This window comes from Danio aesculapii, chromosome 25, assembly GCF_903798145.1.
Source record: "Danio aesculapii chromosome 25, fDanAes4.1, whole genome shotgun sequence".
Taxonomy (NCBI): domain Eukaryota; kingdom Metazoa; phylum Chordata; class Actinopteri; order Cypriniformes; family Danionidae; genus Danio; species Danio aesculapii.
Genome location: NC_079459.1, coordinates 31,581,448 through 31,604,117, shown reverse-complemented (window position 1 = coordinate 31,604,117; position 22,670 = coordinate 31,581,448). Strand labels below are relative to the sequence as shown.

Sequence of the window (22,670 nt, the reverse complement as noted above, 5' to 3'; positions counted from 1 at the left end):
GAAGACGTCACTCACACTCTTGGTTTACTCTGGAACTCACAGGAAACGCCCTGCTGGAGGACGATAAAGTTTTCCACCTGGTGCGACCGGCCGACGAGCTGGATGAGATCAAATCCAAGAGGGGAAGCATAAAGGACAAATCCATGACCAAAGCCATCACTGAGATATATCTCACCCGACTGCTCTCCGTCAAGGTACAGGAACACTGGTATTTCATTTTCAGGGTATTTCAGTAAAGAACGCACAGTACAGCGGGACGGGATTTTATCAGGGTTGTTGGAAATGCTTAGAAATTTTAACCCTAATGTTTTTGAGGAAATGTGGAAATGTGATTTTGTTGCTTTCGTAATTGTTTATCGTACTAAATAGGTCATAACAAATGAACCATATAAATAAAATCTAAATAAACCTCTTTGCTTTTGCATAAAATGAAAACGTTGGAGTCTGCACAGGTGCCTGTAGTGTGATGTGTGTGTCTTTCATTAATTTGTGTCCTTTGAAATTAAAATAAATATAATTTTAATATAAAATTTGACATTTAAGGTGCAAGTAAGAGAGATTTAGGAGAGTAAATGACAGTAATTCAACCTTGGGCTGAGGGCAAACATGCTATCAAAAATTCCTTAGAATACTATACTATACTATACTATACTATACTATACTATACTATACTATACTATACTATACTATACTATACTATACTATACTATACAACATTACACTATACTATACTATACTATACTATACTATACTATACTATACTATACTTTACTATACTATACTATACTATACTATACTATACAACATTACACTATACTATACTATACTATACTATACTATACTATACTATACTATACTATACTATACTATACTTTACTATACTATACTATACTATACTATACTATACAACATTACACTATACTATACTATACTATACTATACTATACTATACTATACTTTACTATACTATACTATACTATACTATACAACATTACACTATACTATACTATACTATACTATACTATACTATACTATACTATACAACATTACACTATACTATACTATACTATACTATACTATACTATACTATACTATACTATACTATACTATACTATACTATACTATACTATACAACATTACACTATACTATACTATACTACATTACACTATACTATACTATACTATACTATACTATACTATACTATACTATACTATACTATACAACATTACACTATACTATACTATACTATACTATACTATACTATACTATACTATACTATACTATACTATACTATACTATACAACATTGCACTATACTATACTATACTATACTGAATTATACTATACTATATTATACTATACTATATTATACTATGCTATACCCAACTACATTATACTATACTGCATTATACTATACTATACTATACTATACTATACTATACTATACTATACTATACTATACTATACTATACTATACTATACCATACTATACTTTACTATACAATACTTATACTATACTATACTACATAATACTCTGCTGCATTATACTATACTATGCTACATTATACTATACTGTACTATACTCTATTATACTACATTATACTATACTGCATTACACTATACTATACCAAATATACTATTCTACATTATACTATACTATACTATATTATACTATGCTATACCCAATTACATTATAATATACTGCATTATACTATACTATACTATACTATACTACATTACATTGTACTATATTATACCATACTACATTATACTTTACTATGCTATACTATACTACATTATACTATACTATACTACATTATACTATACTGTATCATACTGCATTATACTATACTATACTATACTATACTATATATATAGAATAAAAGAAGGATTAGCATTTGATATGATGAGATGAAGTGTGTGTACTTTTAAAGCACTTTTAAAGTGCTGAGAAAGTTTACAAATGGACCTGTGAGTGAGAGTGAATGAATGTGAGTGACTGACTGACTGAATGAATAAGTGAATAAATTAAATGTGAGTGAGTGAGTGAAATTAATGAATGAAAGAATGAATGTGAGAGTGAGAGAGTGAAATTGGTGAGTGTGAGAGAGAGAGAATGACAGTGAGTGAGTGAGTGAAATGGGTTAACGTTAGAGAGAGTGAATGAATGAATTTGAGTGAGTGTGTGAATGAATGAATGAATGAATGAATGAAATGGATGAATGTGAGTGAAGGGAGCGAATGAGTGAGTGAGTAAATGCAGAGAGTGAATGAAGGAATGAAAGTCAGTGAGTGAGTGAATGAAATGTGTAAATCTGAGTGAATGAGTGAATGAGTGAAAAAACGAATAAGTGAATGTGAGTGACAATCAGCTTTGCTTGGATGCTACTTATGAGCAAAATCCTGTCCTCCAGCAGTGTGTGTGTGTGCGCGTGCGTGCGTGTGTGTGTGTGTGCGTGTGTGTGCGTGTGTGTGCGTGTGTGTGTGTGTGTGTGTGTGTGTGTGTGTGTCATATAATTATTATAACCTCCATAAACCCGCATGAAGTGAGTGTTCATGTGTTCTCTTAACTGGTGGCGTGTAAATCTAATTGCGTCTGATTGGTTCGTCTCCTGTCCTCGTGTTGGAGGCCGTAAATTGAGCGATTAGAGAGACTAATTAGCGCGCACGTCTTTCGCCTTGTACAGAAGTAATTCAGCAGCACGTAAAGCTGTCAGCGGCGACAGAAACATGGAGAGGAGAAGTGTGTAACGTCAGGCCGATCACACACACTGAACAGCCATGTGTGACTGTCAGGAAACCCAGCAGAAAGGAAACCTGACACTTCTCTGCCTTTTTTTTTTTGAGGTCTGTGTTACGTTTCAGGTCTTAGATTGGTTTTTGAGATTTTTTAAAATCATTTTAGTCACCTGAGCCACAAATAATTGACTTAAACAGCCTCAAGGCTTCAGTAAACATGCACACACACATATATATATATATATATATATATATATATATATATATATATATATATATATATATATATATATATATATATATATATATATATATATATAGTTACATATATGTACGTATATGAAGTAATTTTTATTATAGTTTTTATTTTTATTTAACAGAGAGATTTTTTTAACACATTTCTGAACATAATAGTTTTTATAACTCATTTCTAATAACTGATTTAGTTTATCTTTGCCATGATGACAGCACATAATATATTACTGGACATTTTTCAAGACACTAGTATTCAGCTTAAAGTGACATCTAAAGACTTAACTAGATTAATTAGGCAAGTTAGGGTAATTTGCCAAAATATACTGCCGTAGGAAAAAAATACTCCTTAAAGGGGCTAATAATATTGACCGTAAAATGGTTTTTAAAATAATTAAAATGGTTTTTATTCTAGCTGAAATAAATGTGAATATTGTGGCAGTAGCAGGTCTCGGTACTTGCTCTGTCATAATAATCAAAGCAGCAACGGCGGCGGCAAAGCAGATCTACTCCGCCAAGACCAAACACATCAACATTGCTAAATACATATTTGTTACCATGCTGAATCCTTCAGAGAGTTGTTATGAGAGAAATATAATATAATGTACTTTATTTTATTAATTGTGTTATATATTGTTCATATTATTGGAGGTTTTGTTTAGTTTTTGGAGTAAAACTGGAGTTTGAGAGCAGTAATCGGAAATCTTAAACTTTTATTGTATAATCTAAAATACTTTTTATATTAGTTATACTAGATTCTTTGACAATATATTAGATTATTTGAATTAATTACATTTTCTCTTGTGTGGCAGAAGCTGAAGATATGAGGGCCTTTCAATTTGCTGGCATTCAAAGTTATATATTTTGTGCTAAATTTTGAAGCCCCGATATTTTTTTTTTGGCCCTCAGGTCAGTGTGATTTGATTTTGAGTATCTACTAATACCTAAACCCGATCCAATATTTCTATAATACATAAAGAATAAAGAAGAGCGAAGAAACAGATCCAGGATGTTCCTTATTCTTTATTTAATTCACCTTATTTTAACATTCAACAACTCTGTTAACACACAGAGCCCTTCTGTGAGATAGCTTGAACAATCAAGTAATAAATAACATCAATTCTTCAGTCTTGACTTTAGTGCAACGGTAAATATATAAAATCTAATATAAAAACAAAGAGCACCTCAACTTAAAATACCCGGCAGGCAATTACAAGTTTACATCTCTCACAGTTTGCTATGGCAATGTTGTCATCATCAGCTTTATAATACCTCCAGACCGCAGACATACTCGCGCTTTCCGCTTCAAGCTGCTTCCGTGTTCTACTTTACCAGCATTTAACCAATAGCGTCTCTGCAACAAAGTGATGTCATGCCACACGTGTTGCTGTTTCTGTGGGAAATCAAGAAAGAGGTCTAACTCTGTGCCACCGCATAACTATAGATGTGTTCAAAAATAATCAGAATATATATATATATATATATATATATATATATATATATATATATATATATATATAAATACAGTTGAAGTCAGAATTGCTAGCCCTCCTTTGAATTTTTGTTTCTTTTTTAAATATTTCCCAAATTATGTTTAACTGAGCAAGAAAATGTTCACAGTATGTCTGATAATATTTTTTTCTTCTGGAGAAAGTCTTATTTGTTTTAATTCAGCTAGAGTAAAAGCAGTTTTTAATTTTTTCTAAAACATTTTAAGGTCAAAATTATTAGCCCCTTTAAGCTAAATATTTATTTGATAGTCTTCAGAACAAAACATCAATATACAGTAACTTGCCTGGCAACCCATCTCTGAGAAACATCCATACACACTCATACACTACAGACAATTTAGCCTACCCAATTCACCTGTACCGCATGTCTTTGAACTGTGGGGGAAACCGGAGCACCCGGAGGAAACCCACGTGAATGCAGGGAGAACATGCAAACTCCACACAGAGATGCCAACTGGCCCAGGCGAGGCTCGAACCAGCGACCTTCTTGCTGTGAGGCGACAGCACTACCTACTCACTACCCTCTCACTTAAATAGATAGTTTAATACATAATTTATATACATTAGTTATGCTTTATTTGTATTATAATTGATAATGTATCCAAATCTGAGCCGACATGGTGGCTCAGTGGTTAGCACTGTCACCTCACACCAAGAAGGTTGCTGGTTCAAGTCCCAGCTGGGTCAGTTGGCATTTCAGTTTGCATGTTCTCCCCATGTTGGTGTGGGTTTCCTCTGGGTGCTCCGGTTTCCCCCACAAGCCCAAAGACATGCGCTATAGGTGAATTGGGTAAGATAAATAGTCTGTAGTGATTGAGTATGTATGGATGTTTCCCAGTACTGGGTTGCAGCTGGAAGGGCATCCACTGTGTAAATCATATGCTGGATAAGTTGGCGGTCCTTTCCGCTGTGGCAACCCCTGATTAATAAAGGGACCGAAAAGAAAATGAATGAATATTTAACACTGATTTGGGAACTTTTCTGTGGGTTCATAGCAAAATGAAAAATCTGAAATGTATTCTGACTTCTTAAAGAGCCCATGGCAGTTTTATAGTGACTTCTTTCAGTTAGTTAAAACATTTCTTCATGTGTGATATAATAAAAAAAAGAGCGCTTTCAAAAACAGAATGGATGTCTAACTGCTGAACTATAATCACCTTGTTTGTGTGTGTATGTGTGTGTTTTCAGGGTACGCTACAGCAGTTTGTGGATGATTTCTTCCACAGTGTTCTCTGCTCCGGCGCTGCCGTCCCGCCGGCTGTGAAATATTTTTTCGACTTCCTAGATGAGCAAGCGCTGCGACACGAGAATGTAGACGAGGAAACCATCCACATCTGGAAGACCAACAGGTGTGTGTGTGTCAGTGTGTGTGTGTTGTGGCTCTGCTCTCTGACTGTCGCTGCTCTCCAGAGACGCCTCGGCATATGCTAATGACAGCGACGCATTCATTTATTCTGCCTGATGTGTGTGTGTGATTGACAGCTGCCGCAGAGATGTGAATAAATGCGACGAGCAATATCATCACTCCAGCAGCTTCTATTAAATATAAACCCGCTCGCAGCCAAACAAACACCTTAATTATGTCCCTGGTTAATTTAATTGTTCTGTTATTATACACCTTTTTGTTTTGTTTTTTCAGCGCTGTTCTCCACAGAGAATCCACTAGCCAATATATATTCCAGAACCAGTCATGTGAATGAGGTTTTTTTTTTAAACCGGCTCAGCGGAAACAAAAGCCGGAGCTGTTTAATAACCTGTTTGAAATTCCGCCGCCGTCTGTCCGTGTTCATGCTCTGCCGGCGCGAGTATTGAGTGAATTATTTGCTCTGTACTGACTTTATGCTCCGGTTGCAGGAAAGACTCGCTATCGAACGGATTAAATGCATAATTAGCCGTGTTTGCTTAGAAGAGCATCAGCGTCGTTCATCCTGAGGGTTAGAGATTTAAAACAAGCCCCTGATTGTCATTATTAAACTATGGCACATCATTCGTCCTGCACCGCTGGATACGAATGATTCCTCAAGAAGTATGACTTGCGCTGAGAGATCTGAGCCATAGCAACCACCCACATCACGATAGCAACGGGCTAAACACTGTGAACACTTTATCACGGACTTGGAACACCCTAGCAACAGCATAGCAACCCACAAAAACAACACCCCTATAACGTTAGCAACACAAAAAAATTATCACACATATTTTGAAGCAACATCTTAGCAACCAACTGGTACCTTAGCAGCCAACTGGTGCCTTATAATATAACTCAAAACACCTTAGCAACAGTATCAACATACAAGAACAACACTCTAAACACCTTAGCAACCAATAAGCATCAATGACTCATAACTCCCTAGGAAGAGCAAAGGTACACAAAAAGCAACACTCTGAACACCTTAGCAACCAACTGACATCTTATCAACAACTCAAAATTCACTAGCAACAACATAGCAACACACAAAAACAACACTCTGAACACCTTAGCAACCAACTGGTACCTTATCAACAACTCAAAATTCACTAGCAACAACAAAGCAACACACAAAAACAACACTCTGAACAACTTAGCAACCAACTAGTACCTCATCAATGACTCAGAACTCCCTAGGAAGAGCAAAGCAACATACAATACTCTGAACATCTTAGTACCTTATCAATGACTCAAAATTCACTAGCAACAGCATAGCAACACACAAGAACAACACTCTGAACACCTTAGCAACCAACTAGTACCTTATCAACGACTCAAAATTCACTAGCAACAGCATAGCAACACAAAAAAACAACACTCCAAACAACTTAGCTACCAACTGGTACCTTATCAACGACTCAAAATTCACTAGCAGCAGCTTAGCAACACAAAAACAACATTCTGAACAACTTAGCGACCAACTGGTACCTTATCAATGACTCAAAATTCACTAGCAACAGCATAGTAACACAAAAAACACCCTGAACAACTTATCTATTAACTGGTACCTTATCAATGACTCAAAAATCATTAGTAACAGCATAGCAACACACAAAAACAACACTCAGAACAACTAGTATCTTATAAATGACTCAGAACTCACTAGGAACAGAATAGCAACACACAATAACAACACTCTGAACATCTTAGCAACCAACTGGTACCTTAGTAACCAACTGCTTTATCAACAACTCACTAGCAACAGCTTAACAACATACAAAAACAACACCCTGAACACCTTAGCAACCAACTAATACCTTATAAAGGACTCAGAACTCACTACAACAGCATAGCAATCTTGGTGATTTTCGTATTTATCTGTCACTACTACAAATAAATACAAATGTAATTCCTAAAATTATATTATAGTTCCTAAAAATTTGGGTCGCAGCTTGATGACCATGTAAAAATGTGGGTCCCATGGCCAAACCAGTTGAGAACCACTGCCATAGGCAACACACAAAAACAAACACAGAACACCTAAGCAACCAACTAGTGTGCGAAAAAACTACTCTATATTCTGATTTAGTTGGATGTATATAAACATACTGAAATAAAACTGTCAGCTACCTCCGGTTCACGCAGTCGTTAAATATATGTGATCTTTATCAATTTTGTTTTAAATCCCTAAAAAAGATTCCTCTAGATGCAAGGCTGCTGAGATGTGGAACCAGATTATTAAATCATATATTTGGTGCAAAAACAAAACTACCTTGACTAACTGAAGTATTTCTCACATCTTCTCTAATACTGATCCGCAGTTTGCCGCTGCGCTTCTGGGTGAACATCCTGAAGAACCCGCACTTCATTTTTGATGTGCACGTGACCGAGGTCGTGGACGCCTCTTTGTCCGTGATAGCTCAGACCTTCATGGATGCCTGCACCAAAACAGAGCACAAACTGAGTCGGGTGAGTGCCTGCGAATGAGCCACAGACAAATAAAGACGAGGAATGAATCATTTATGGACTCGCTGTCTGTCTCTGTTGCCTCCAGGATTCTCCCAGCAACAAATTACTCTATGCAAAGGAGATCTCTACCTACAAAAGGAACGTAGACGAGTAAGTGTCTCAGCCTCCAGCCGAACGCCCACAGATGCTTTACAAGACTGTCTAATACGTGTCGTGCTCAAAAAAACTTTCTCTGTGTGATTTGATTGACTGGGTTTATGCAATATTTGAGTCAGCGTGTAAGTCCACTGGGAAACAAAGTCGTGTTTATGCTCCCAGGTGACTACAATGAGGAATCCTGAGGTAGAGCTAGGCTAAAATAGCATTGAATTCATTATTCATGATAATTAACTTATGTAAATAGGAAAACAATTGTACATTCTGCTTTGTTTTTTGAGGAATATGTAATGCACCTTACCTAAAATTTTATAGAAAGCAAGAGAAATTAATGTTAAGACAAACTTAATCTTTAATGAAACTCCAACATGGAAATAAAGCATGAATTACTAGCATGAATTAACATGTTTAAGCAAGCATAAATTAGCTATTGTTAGCAAGGTTGGCAATTGTTAGCAAAAACAAGCATGTTAATAGCATGTTTCTAACCCTTGATATTGTTACGATGAATTAGCATGTTGATAGCATGTTTCTGACTCTTGACTTTAGGAATTAGCATGCTGATATTAGCATGAATTACTACACTTATTTAGCACATATTAACATGATACTACCATGTTTAACATTTCGCTAGTTTGAATTAGTATGTTGCTTCCATGTATAAACAAGCTGCAGGCATGGATGAGCTGGTTGCTAGCACGGTCAACATGTTGTTAGCACGATCAGAAATTGTTAACAAAACATTCATGTTAATAGAATGTTTCTAACACTTGATATTGTTACCACGAGTTAGCTTGAGAACGTGTTATGTTGAGAACCTGTTTCTGACACTTATCATGTTATAAATTAACACACTGATATTAGCATGTTATAAATTAAAACACTGATTTAACGCATAGCTAATTTTTTTAGCATGTATTAACATGTTGCTACAATGTTTAACATTTTGCTAGTTTGAATTGGTATGTTGCTAGCATGTTTCCAACATGTATTCGCAAGCTGCAGGCATGAATTAATATGTTGCTAGCACAGTCAGCATGTTATAACAAGCATAAATTAGCATGTTGTTACTATGATTGTCAAATCTGTTAGCAAAAACATGCATGTTAATAGCATGTTTCTAACACTTGGAATTGTTACCATGAATTAGCACCTTGATAACATGTTTCTGACACTTTGCAAGTTACGAATTAGCATGCTAATATTAGCATGTTGTGAATAAATACATTGATTTAGCACATAGCTAAAAGTTTTAGCATGTATTAGCATAACTTGATGCAACCATGTTTAACATTTTGCTAGTTTGAATTAGTATGTTACTTGCATAATTCCAGCGTGTATTAGCAAGCTGCAGTCATGTATGAGCATTTTGCTAGCATGGTCAGAATATTTTAACAAGCATGAATTAACATATTGTTAGCATGGACAGCGAATTGTTGGCAAAACATGCATGCTAATAACATGTTTCTAACACTTAGAATTGTTACCATGAATCAGCACGTTGATAAAATGACACTTAACAGGTTATGAATTAGCATGCTGATATTAGCATGTTGTGAATTAGTACAGAATTATCACATAGCTAAAGGACAGATTTATCACATAGATAAAGGTTTTAGCATGTATTGACATGTTGCTACCATGTTTAACATTTTGCTAGTTTAAATTATTATGTTGCTTGCATGTTTCTATCATGTATTAGCAAGCTGCAGTCATGAATGTGTATGTTGTTAGCATGGTCAGAATGTTTTAGCAAATGTGAATTAACATGTTGTTAGCATGAACAGCAAATTGTTGCCATGTATTAATATGATGCTACCATGTTTAACATTTTACTAGTTTGAATTAGTACATTACTTGCATGTTTCTGACATGTATTTGTAGGCTGCAAGCATATATTTGCTTATTGTTAGAATGGTCAACACATTGCTAGCACAAATTAGCATGTTGATAACACATTCATGACACATCACATTACCATGAATTAGCATGTTGAAAGCACTTTAAAACAGCTAGAATGTTTTAGCATGTATTAACATGTTGCTAATTTTTGTTAGCTTGTATTGGTATGTTGCTTGTTTCTAATTTGTATCAGCAAGCTGCAGACATGAATGAGCATGTTGCTAGCATGATCAGCACATTGCTAGCTTGAATTAGCAATTTGATAACATTTAATAATATTTTTGCATTTTTAGCTAAATGTTTTAGCATGCATTAACATGTTGCTAAATATAGCTAGTTTGGATTAGTAGCTTATGTTGCTTGCATGTTTCTAACATGTGTTACCACATGGCTGACATTTTTTAGCAAATCGCAAACATGAAATGGTATGTTTTTTATATGGTGTAAGCATGGACAATGCACTGCTAGCAAAAGGTAACATGTTGGAAATGTTTTACCAAATGGCTAACATGTTTAACATGTTGCTATCTTGTTTTACATTTTGCTAACTTAGAGTATAAATTTGCTGACATATTTAACAGTTTTAGCAAACATGAATTAATATGTTGCAAGCATGTTTTTAGCATATTAGCAATAGTTAGCATGGCATAGCATGTTTTACACTGAATCCAGGTTAAATACCAGATTTTATCATTAAGGAATGAGAATAGCAGATCAGTTTTTAAGTCTAAGTTTAAAAAGGGGTTTTAGCCTAAATATTTTGCTGTTTGGATCAATAGTATCTTGTTTCTCCTCAGATACTATAAAGGAATCCGACAGATGGTGTCAGTCAGTGACCAGGAAATGAACACACATCTGGCTGAAGTGTCACGGGTGAGTGAGTATTCCAGTGGATTTTAATGGAAAATGGAGAGTGTGGTGTTGATTTATTCTTGTTTTTTTAGGCACACACAGATAAACTGAACACACAAGTGGCCCTTCACCAGCTCTACCGGTACGCCAGTAAATACTACGATGGGGTGAGTTTACGCACACACACATACACAGAGTTAATTGACATGAACAAGTGACAGCACTGACATATTTCATTTCAAACTATTTTAATAGCATTTCAGAGTTCTTGAATAATTAATATGCATGTTGTTTTTATTAATTGAAAGACTATATGGAATAATTGTTACAGTTCAAAATTAATTTACCACACAGCAGGACCTTTGAAATAAACGATAAAGAAAATGATTGAAAATGGTGGGGGTGGGTGGGAGGCATCAAATAAGTTATGACATGGTCATCATACACACTTTGATTTCATTTATATTTTAACATTAAATGGATGAAAATATTAACGTGGATGGATGGGTGGATGGATGGACGAATAGATAGATTGATCGATGGGTGGATGGATGGATGGATTAGTGTATAATTAGTTGAATAGATTGATGGATGAATGAATGAATGAACTAATTAATAGACGGATGAATGGATGATTAGGTGGATGGATAGACAGATTGATAGATGGATGGTTGGATAATTATGTGGATAGATAGATGGACGACCAGACAAAAGGATGGATGGATGGATGGACGGATGAATGGATGGACGGATGGATGGACAGATAGATGATCGATGGGTGGATGGATGGATTAATGTATAATTAGTTGAATAGATTGATGGATGAATGAATGAATTAATTAATTAATTAATAGACGGATGAATGGATGATTAGGTGGATGGATAGACAGATTGATGGATGGATGGTTGGATAATTATGTGGATAGATAGATGGACGACCAGATAAAAGGATGGATGGATGGATGGATGGATGGACGGACGGACGGACGGACGACCAGATAAAAGGATGGATGGACGGACGGACGGACGGACGGACAGATAGATAGATAGATAGATGGATGGATGGATGGATACATAGATAGATGTATGTATGGATGGATGGATGGATAATGGAATAGATGCATGGATGGATGGATGGATAATGGAATAGATGCATGGATGGATGGATTAATGGGTTGATGAATTGATGGATAGACAGATAGATGGATGGTTGGTGAATAGATAGATGGATGGATGGATGGATGGATAATAGAATAGATGCATGGATGGATGGATGGATGGATGGGTAGGTAAATGGATGATGAATGACCAGATAAATAGATAGATAGACAGATAGATTGCTGAATGGATGATGAATGAATAAATGAATGGATAAATGTATAATGGGATAGATAGATTGATGGATGGATGATCAGATAAATGGATGGACCGAGATAGATAGATTTATAGATAGATGGACAGATGAATAAATGGATAATGGAATAGATAGATTAATGGATGGAGATGGATGAATGAATGAATGAATGAATGAATGAATGAATGAATGAATGAATGAATGAATGAATGAATGAATGGATAATAGTATAATTTGGCGGCTGGTGTTTGTTGTCTCTGCAGATCATCATGTCTCTGGATGAAGATCCCACCGCTCAAAGTAAACAGTTAACCCTGAGACTGCAGCAGATCGCAGCGGCGCTGGAGAACAAAGTGACCGACCTCTAACCCCATCACACACAACACTCAGTGTGTATTTAGCTCATCACTATAATCAGATGTTCAATTTCTTCCTGTGTAGAGACAAAAGGTTTTAAGAGTCGTATTCTCTATTTTTTTTAATGTGCAGTCTTTATGCAGAAAGCTTTATAAGAGGAAAATAACTTTTTAATAGACGGCCTTGTGTCAGTTGTTTTTAAAGCTTCTCTGTGTGTGTGAGTGCGTAAGAGTGTGAGTGTGTGTAAAACAATGCCTATATTTTGACCAAAAGGGAGCTGCCCGTGACCCTGCAGTGTTTGTGTGCAGGGGGTGTGCCTACGGTGAGGTCATAGCTGGTATCGTCCAATCAAAAGCAGCCGAAGGTGACAGTAGGATATGCATGGGATGTGTTCAGATAGCATACTAGCATACTCTTCATACTGCTTCTGTAGTATGCACTGTGTGTGTATATTGTGTGCAAATTACTGGTAAAATCTGACAAAATATGCAGCATTAAGGTGTTTGGGGAACTTTTGCAGGTGGATTAAACATAGGGTGAAAGATTTCCACACACCGATTTTGCAACTGATTCAAGTTGGTCAGATTTGCTACTGTTTGTTTACCAACTGAAAAAATAACTTTGAAATTTCCATGGACAGTCATTTTTTCCTATGGATCTTTTTGACATCAAAATATTAACAACACATATTTAACTGGTCCTTTTTAACTCATTTTACTGCCAAAGTTGCGTCATTTCTACACAAAATTTGTTAGATATTATATATAAGTATTATTCAAACATTTCATACTTACATAGCATAAATATAGTGTAGTATGCTAGTATGTAATAGAGTGCAACAGTGCAGCTCCAGAACTAAAAACGCATTCATTTTCTCCATAAAGAAAACAATAAGTAATAAAAGACTGACCGGTTGTAAATTCTAATGTCTCAAATTGATTGCATACGCTATTCTTAAAGCCATCTGTTTGCAGTTATTCAATTTATTTGAAAATCAATCATGTTTAATATCCACACTTATCATACAGACTACATTACCCATGATGCTTTACAGACTTTCCACCAATCAGAGAGCAAAATGCGCCATCTTTAGCCTCACCCGCTCACTTGAAGCACTACAAAGGGTGTTAGTTTGTCTCTCTACATTTAAATATTCATAAATATATGCATATTTTGCAATAAACATAAGATATGTTTATTTGTAGATGCAACCAACAACTTTTAAAGGAGTACATTCATACTTCTTTGCTTCAAGTGAAAGTTTGTAGTGTTGTGATTCTCCTCGTAGCCGGTGAGTTTGGTTCATGAACTACAATTAATTAACAATGAATTTTTTAATCCATTTGAATGGGAAACTACTTCTGGAACCAGAGCTGGTCAAAAAATTGAGCGCTTATGCACTCTGTTCCAAACATATCAGCTTTAATGGTCAAGTGACCACCATTTAATAACCACCTGCACTGTAAAAAACAAATCTGTAAATGAACATTTTCCTGTATTTTGTTATTCGTGTTTCTTATTTATTTGTTTACACTTTTGATTACGGATTATGGGACATTGATCTTTCCTCCAACAACTTCAGATGTTCGATTGTTGTAGAAAGTTACTTTTATTTAAGCTACCTTAATGTACAAGTAGCTAAAACTAGCTCATTCAGAGGCGGGAACTGGTGGACGTGCAACATCTGTAATCATATGGTTAACGCAAAACAGAAGTTTCAATCTGGAGCTACTCCACAGAACTCGACACTTGTAAACAATCGCTCCATAGTATTTTTTTAAATGGAGTTTTCCCTGCGTTCTTTTTATTCTTATTTTCTACATCCACAAGACAACGCAAAAACGCACTGTAATGCATGTTAAGGGCACTCCGAACCAACAGGTGGCGATAATGACATTTTTATGCTGAGTTCACACCAAATGCGGTAATTACGTACTTTGTCAATGCAAATGATGCATTTGGTGAGAACGTGCGGAACTTCTCTCATTCCCGTTATCCATGTTTGGTGTGAACCCAGCAGTGTTGGATGGATGGGTGGACGGATGGATGGATGATTAGGTAGATAGATGGATCAGCATTGTTTGGCCAGATGGGTGGGTGGAAGGATAGATAGATCAGCAGTGTTGGCCAGATAGATAGATAGATGGATGGATGGATGGATGGATGGATGGATCAGCAGTGTTGGCCAGATAGATGGATGGATGGATGGATGGAAGGATAGATAGATAGATAGATAGATAGATAGATAGATAGATAGATAGATAGATAGATAGATAGACCCTCTCACCCTGGCCAGAGTTTTCGGAAAGTTTCAGTCACACGACACTCCCGTTTCCATGTGGACAAACAGCGTAACTGCTAGAATTCAATAGCAGTTTTAAAAATACAATATTGTTTCAAACTACTAAAATGTTCATAAAGTCACTTTGGTAAACTGCACAGTTGAATTTTCATCATCAAAATTCGACAAACCAGAGGGGAAAAAAGTCCCATAACGTCATTATTAACGTAAATAAATGAGAGAGAAAAAAAAAAAAAATGTAAAAAAAAAAATCACAAAATACAGAAATGATCAATTAACGGATATTTTTTTACGGTGTGTTTCATTTCAGCCATAATGACTCACTTTCAGATAATCAACACACACAGGCAATAATAAGGCATTTTTTTCTGACACATGATGTTACCCGTGAAAAGTCTTTTAATTTCTGAACGTTGTTTCATTGTGAAAGCTTCGCCATACTGACTGAATTTATTATATATGGCACAAATGGTAGATGTTCGGGACAGATTTCTGGCAGCGGCTGATATTAATGACTCTATGCAAGAATGCACATGTAGATGCTTTAACTGGATTTGAGATGGACTCTCAGATGGTTTTGGTGCGTAAAAAGCCGAGAGGATTGACTGCAAACTTCTCGCTTGGGCTCTGTTGGAAGGGTCTACATGTGTGATCTGGAACGTCATTCGCTTTATTTTGGCAGAGATGATAATGACAGACTAATTTGTTTGTTATTTGCCACTAAACAAGATGGTACTATAGAGCTCAGCCAAAACTCTGCCCTGAGAGATGCTTTTGTTAGGTTCTTTATAGCTGTGTGACGTTTGCGAAGCTTTTTATGTTGAGTTGCAAGGTGATTTCAATCAAATGTTTAATTTATGAGAATAATTATAGAGAGCATTTTGGACAAAAAGGACAAGTTATCAATATTTTTAGCTTGATTGAGCTTAAAAAGGAAAGGTAGATGCATATTTACTATTGTTTAAAAATTTGGGGTTGGAACTTTTTCTGTTTTGTTTTATTTTTATGCTCACCAAGGTTGAATTTATTTTATTAATTATACAATAAATGATTTAAATGTTATTATTATTATGATTGTTCAAAATATCTGTTTTATATTTTAATATCATTTAGTCCTTTTCAGCCATTTTCAGTAATTCTTTGGAAATTATTCAAATGATTTGCTGTTCAATAACATTTCATAAATTTGCAGAAATTGTTTATTATTATTTTTGTCTTTATTGTTTTTTAGGAACTTTTAACATGTGCTAAATAAACAAAACATAACATACAAAATTATAAAAAATAAATAAATAATAATAATAATATTTAAATTACTAGTATATATGATCAATATCACACGAGTAGCAGTGCTATATGGCTGTATATCAGCACTTGTGGGGGGTGGGGTTGGCTCGAGGCCACAGGCCAAGTGCCTTAGTGCAGTGTTTCCCAACCCTGTTCCTGGAGGCACACCAACAGAACATATTTTTGATGTCTCCCTTATCTCACCCATTCACTTCAGGTTTTGGAGTCTCTTCTAATGTTCTGGTGAGTTGATTCAGGTGTGTTTGATGAGGGAGAGCTTGAAAACTGTTTACTGTACTGTACTGTACTGTACTGTTGGTGTGCCTTCAGGAACAGGGTTGGGAAACACTGCCTTAGTGTCCCACCAGTCATGATATACAGCCATATTGCACTGCTACGAGTGTGATATTGTGTTTATACAACAGTTCGACGGCATAAACGTGTATATAAAAAAGAAAATTTAAACACGGATCATCTCAAAAACACTTTTGTAACCCTTTCTTCCACTATTCATTCACATCTGCAGATAACGGTCAGAACAGCAGAAACTGTTGCTCATTCACACAAATCTCACTTTAGAGCTAGTTTTTAAATGATTCTGAATGTCTAAAGTGATGACAAAACAGGGGATTTTGCTGACATGTTAAGATTATTAGACTGAATGACATGAAATACCATCAGTTTACAGAGATTCCCCAGTATTTCTCTGTTGCAATCAGGATATGACAGTAATTAACCTTAAAAATCCAAAGCAAAGCTAACACTACCAGGTTACTATGATATAAATACAGCACTATAACATACAACAGAAACAGATCGAATGTCACTTACCTGTTTAAAATTGATTAGATCAGCTGTAGTTGGAAATTTATGTTGAATTTTTCTCCCGTCAAGCATCAAGCGCGAGTGATTAATATGTTAAGTCAATGCAAAGACGCGGTGCGATACATGCAAATATATGGCACGAATGACGTGATTTGTACGAATGAAGTGGTGCATGTTGAGTGTTTTGCGTGTTTCGTTTGAATCGCTCAAGTTCGTACATCTGAACTTCACCGTACATTCGCGCCACGTTAACCAATCCGGAGCTTGCTCTTGTGGGGGCGTGATTATGACGTAGCGTCTGTTGTTGGTGTCCTAAGCGAAGATCCTCCTGTTGACACTGACAACAGTTCATCAAACTGAGCTCGGCTCAGTCAGAAGCACCGCTGAAAGCTTCAAAAAATAAAATACTCTCAATAAAATCCACGTTAGCCATTTAGCAATGAAGCTAGAGTCACAGGGCAGACAGAAGCCCTGCCCATGACGCGAATTTGCGTCTGTTGTGAAGTGAATTTGATACGCGAATGAAGCGAATTTGACGCGCGAATTAACCGAGTAAACTTAAAATGTTCACGCGTCTATTTGCGCCCAAATAGCGCGATTTATCCATGCATACCGCGTCTGGTCTGAACATTTTCGTCTGAACAAATATTTAAAATAGGCACTATCCTTTATAAAATAAACTGCATAGTTGCAATCTAAACAACTACATCCTCACCTAAAAAAGGCTCAAAAGTACATTATGTTGTCCAGCAGCTGTAATATTTGTCAGACTGTAGCGAGTTTATTGATCTGCTGTACTCAATGTGGGCGGAGTAATACACAAGGGTTTAGAGGCTGTACGAGTGCTGATATTGCAGGATATCTCAGCCAGCTAGACAGAACTGTTTAAAATAAGTAAATGCATGCACATACACATATAATATAAAGGTATCAAAACAATGGTATATTAATTGCAAGTTATCTGGACAGAAGAATCGCATCAGCTTCCTTCAGAAATGCAAAATTATTTATTTATTTGGATAAATTTAAAGTTCAAAAGAAAAGCATAGTATTTTCTTCAATGTTCCAAATGTAATGCTTTGTTTCTGGATTAAACCATTACAGAAAATAATAATAATTACAAAACTCCAAACTTTTGAATGATAGCATTTATGCTAAAAATAAGCAATAAGGTACGGGAATACAGTCATAGCTATATTATGTTATTCATGAGTGATTTAATTTTCTTTCATTCCAAATTTTCATGCTGCCAGAATATCTCTAATTAACTGTTATTAGCATTAAAGTGTTAGCCTCGAAGCTAACAGACACGACTTAACGACCACAAAAGTCCGGCTTCAGCAGGTTTTCTGCCACTGTGGCCTCCTCTATGAATGTGTTTTTGTTATAACCGATCTGAGAGCAGTCGTATGAAGTAAACAGATGGTTTGCGATGTGGAGATTGTCAGGTTTTGTTTTGGGCTGTTCTGCTTGGCATGAAGCCCTTCGTCTCTCTTCCGTCTGCTTTAATACAGGCAGCAGGAGCATCGTTTAATCCTAACTCCGCGTGTGATTCTGACTCCATGCTTTACAATCTACCCTCGCCCCTATCGCTTTTAAAGGATTGTTCACTCGAAATAAGGAAATACGTTATCAGCATGTACTGTACTTGGACTAGGAAAAAAATAATTTGACTTGTTTTTCGGAGCAGTCTTAAATCAAGATGCATTTATTTGAAGAGGAAGGTTTTCTGAAAATTGAATGTAAATGAACATTTTAGTCACGCTCAAAATGACTTGTTTTAAAGGGAACCTATTGTGGCCCTATTTATAAGATGTTAAAATAAGTCTCTAATGTCCCTAGAGTGTGTGTGTGAAGTTTCAGTTCAAAATAGCTCACTAATAATGCTTTATATCTCATTGAAACTGCCCCATTTAGGCTTTGAGTATATAAATATGCCGTTTTGGTGACTGTCGCTTTAAATTCAAATGAGATTGTGCTCTTTTCAGAGGAGGGCGGAGCTACAAATGTGTCAGCATAGTGGCAGATTTAAAAACAAGACTAATGTCCTATGCTAATAAGGGAGAGATCATCACTAGTGGGCGGGGCTTCCCCCTCTGACGACACGTACAAAGGGAGAATGTCAATCAAAGTGTTTCTGCAGACTGTTTTTATCAAGTGTGATTATAAAAAAATAATTAATAACTTTTTACTATTAGAAGCTGGATATTCAAAGCATTTTGCCACATTGTTGTGTTTAAACACCATATAACAGAGATTTTTGCATAATAGGCCCCTTTTAAAATTCTTGACATCAGGTAAAATATAATTTAGATATAAATGTCTTCTTCCAAAAAAAAAAGAGTACCATTTTTTTCTCACAAAAAATTTTAAAATCCAATACAGATAACTAAATATTGTTTTAAAAAATATACATTAACCAAATAAAAATGTGATTCTGGACCACAAAGTCTTAGGTTGTAAATTTAAAATTTAAAATTATATTTTAAAATTGTATTATTATTATTTTATGCCAAAAATCATTTAAATATAGTAAGTAACGTGTATTTATATAGCGCATTTATTGTGTATGGCCATACACTCAAAGCAATTCACAATCATAGGGGGCGGGGGTCTCTCCACACTACCACAAGTGTGCAGCATCCACTTGGATGATGCGAAGGCAGCCATTAGACAACAGCGCCAGTGCGCTCACCACACACCAGCTATTGGTGGAGTCGAGAGACAGTGATAGAAACAATACGGTGGATGGGGATGATTGAGAGGCCATGATGTGTAAGGGCCTATGGAAAGAATTTGGTCAGGACACCGGAGTTACACCCCTACACTTTTTACGAGAAGTGCCATGGGATTTAAACCTCAGTTTAACGTCTTATCCGAAAGACTGTGCTCACTGACCTTATAGTGTCCCCTTCACTATACTGGGGCATTAGGAGCAACTAGTTTTTCCATGTGTGCTCCCATCCAGGTACTGACTAGGCTCAGTCCTGCTTAGCTTCAGTGAGTAACCAGTCTGAGTAAATATAAAGCAAAGATCATCTTCCATGAAGACGTTTAGTATATTTCTTATCATAAATTTATCAAAATGCCATTTTTGGTTAGTAATATGGATTGCTAATAGCTTAATTTAGCCAATTTACAAAATATTTCTTCAATATTTCATTCTTTTATTCCATAGATTACAGAATTTCTAATAGTTGTGTCTTTCAGATTTTATATAAATCTCATTATCAAAAACAAAAAATTACCTTTATGACTGGTTTTGTGGTCCAGGGTCACAAATATCTTCACTCTGTAAAAAAAAAAAAGTTTCTTTTTACGTCATAATTTTGTCTGTGAAATGATGAACACCTATGCATTCTAAAAAAAAGTATGAGCTCACTAATATTATATAGCAACTAATATCACTAATATCTTAATTAATTTCGGCCCTCTAATAGATGTATCTTGACTTAAGAATCATGCGATATCTGTATAGGCCTAATAATTCATATTTCACACACACACAAAATTGCAAGCATATTTTTGGCATTTCCAAACGCAGCTTTTTAGTTCCATGAAACACAAAAGAGGAAACTTCACACATTTCCTGCCATAAAACACATTTGCTTCAAAAATCCATACTTTTGTGTTCCATATTTAAAAAAAGAAACCAAAAGTCTGGTTTGGACGGACTTCACATTGAGTAAATAATGCAGTACTTTCGTTGTAAGCATGAACAATCCCTTTACAGCACAAACACAGATGCAGTCTCCTTACAGTCGAGTTGTAAACGCTTCTTTTAACGCCTTTCTGTAGCCAAAACGTGCCTTAAAAGTGTGTGGATGTGCCGGTTCTGAGGACGTCGGGGTGGGGGGCGGGTGGGTTTCCATGTAGAGGTCTGAGATTGTGGCGTACGTGAAGTGTGGTGTTAGACATCAGTGAGTGCAGTATTCAGAGGTGTGCCGTAGCCAGAATATGCCAATATATTTGAACATATGCTGTATGTATAGAGCAAAAGCGCCGTTTTTAATACCGTGGGTGTTTGTGGTGAGTGTGTGTGTGTGTGCGTGTGCTTTTTAGGAGTTTTACTGCATTGGGGGAAATAAAATATGCTCGAGCGTGGGGGAGAATGTCAAAACGTTCCCTCCGGACAGCTGCCATTATGTTTGCTCTTTATGCAAAACCGATTATTGATTAGCACAAATGTTTTTATTATCGTACCCACCCCCAAATTGTGTTTCAATGGTGTGTATGAACAAACAGTGTGTACACGACCTTTTCTTACTGCTGTGCAGTTACTATTATTATTTTATGTCCTACAGAAAATATATGCCTTTGTATTAAAAATGCAAATCTGTCTACACTGTTCTCCTGTGAGTTATGCTCTGAGAAAACTTGTTGTTGTCGACTTTTTTTTTTCTTTTCTTCTCCATTTTCCCCTTGTGAATGTGCCGAGAGCAACATATGCTGGGATTGCGGAGGACTCTTTCGGACTCTCCGAGGACTGATTAACATCCTTATTTAAATAAATATACTGTCCATTTCTCAAGTGTTGGGTTTGGCCTCTTTTTCTGATGTATCAGATGCTGTACAGATATTATGTGACTTTTAAAGGGGCGTCACGTACAATTCAGAAACATTTTTTTTATTAGCGACACCAGTGGCTGTTAGGTGCAACTGCAACCAGAGACATCAACATAAGATCGAATCAACCCAGGCTCATTATGGATGTGTAACGATATATACATTTCTGGACAGCATAAAATACGTCCCAGGACGTAAATTTTTTTTTTTTTTCTGCAGTTTTTGTTTTCGCAAATCTACCAGATCTGATGTGTATGCTTTTTCAGATCTCAAACTTCTCTCGCGAGTGCCATTTGCGCCTGCTCTTCCTGTGTAAATCCACTAGAAGCCGCTGTTGACTGACTGACTGGAACCGTTCTTTGCTGGACTCGAACCCTATCGTCACAGTCAATTCCTCTCTGCGACATACACGGCAAGCCACTGAACAAACTGGTAACAGCAAAAAAGCTGTCCGTACGGAGGTAAGCGAGCAGCTGGTAGCGCAAAAAGAAACACAAGCCATCGGCAGCATCATACCGCCCCGTAACTACAACTAAAAGTAATTGTTGGTAAATTAAATAATGGTGAAATAAAATGTCAATATTACTTAAAAACGTCAATATCAAAACTTTAATTACATTTTTTTTTAAATTATTGGCAAATAAATGCAAAAAAGACAATGGCAATGTATTAAAAATAAGTAGTTCTAAA

The 22,670-nt window shown here is 36.0% G+C and overlaps 1 protein-coding gene across 1 annotated transcript in view; it reads left to right on the top strand.

Annotated features, from left to right (window-relative positions):
• The window catches only part of plxnb2b (plexin b2b), a 327,932-nt gene extending 312,678 nt beyond the window's left edge, over window positions 1–15,254 (top strand). Inside the window, exons 33-39 of the mRNA XM_056451371.1 lie at window positions 43–194; window positions 5,691–5,851; window positions 8,232–8,379; window positions 8,465–8,529; window positions 11,235–11,310; window positions 11,382–11,456; window positions 12,907–15,254. Of these exons, the coding sequence (XP_056307346.1) occupies window positions 43–194; window positions 5,691–5,851; window positions 8,232–8,379; window positions 8,465–8,529; window positions 11,235–11,310; window positions 11,382–11,456; window positions 12,907–13,011 (782 nt within the window). The 3' untranslated portion in view covers window positions 13,012–15,254. The remainder of the gene's footprint in view (window positions 1–42; window positions 195–5,690; window positions 5,852–8,231; window positions 8,380–8,464; window positions 8,530–11,234; window positions 11,311–11,381; window positions 11,457–12,906) is intronic.
• The last annotated feature ends 7,416 nt before the right edge of the window (window positions 15,255–22,670 follow it).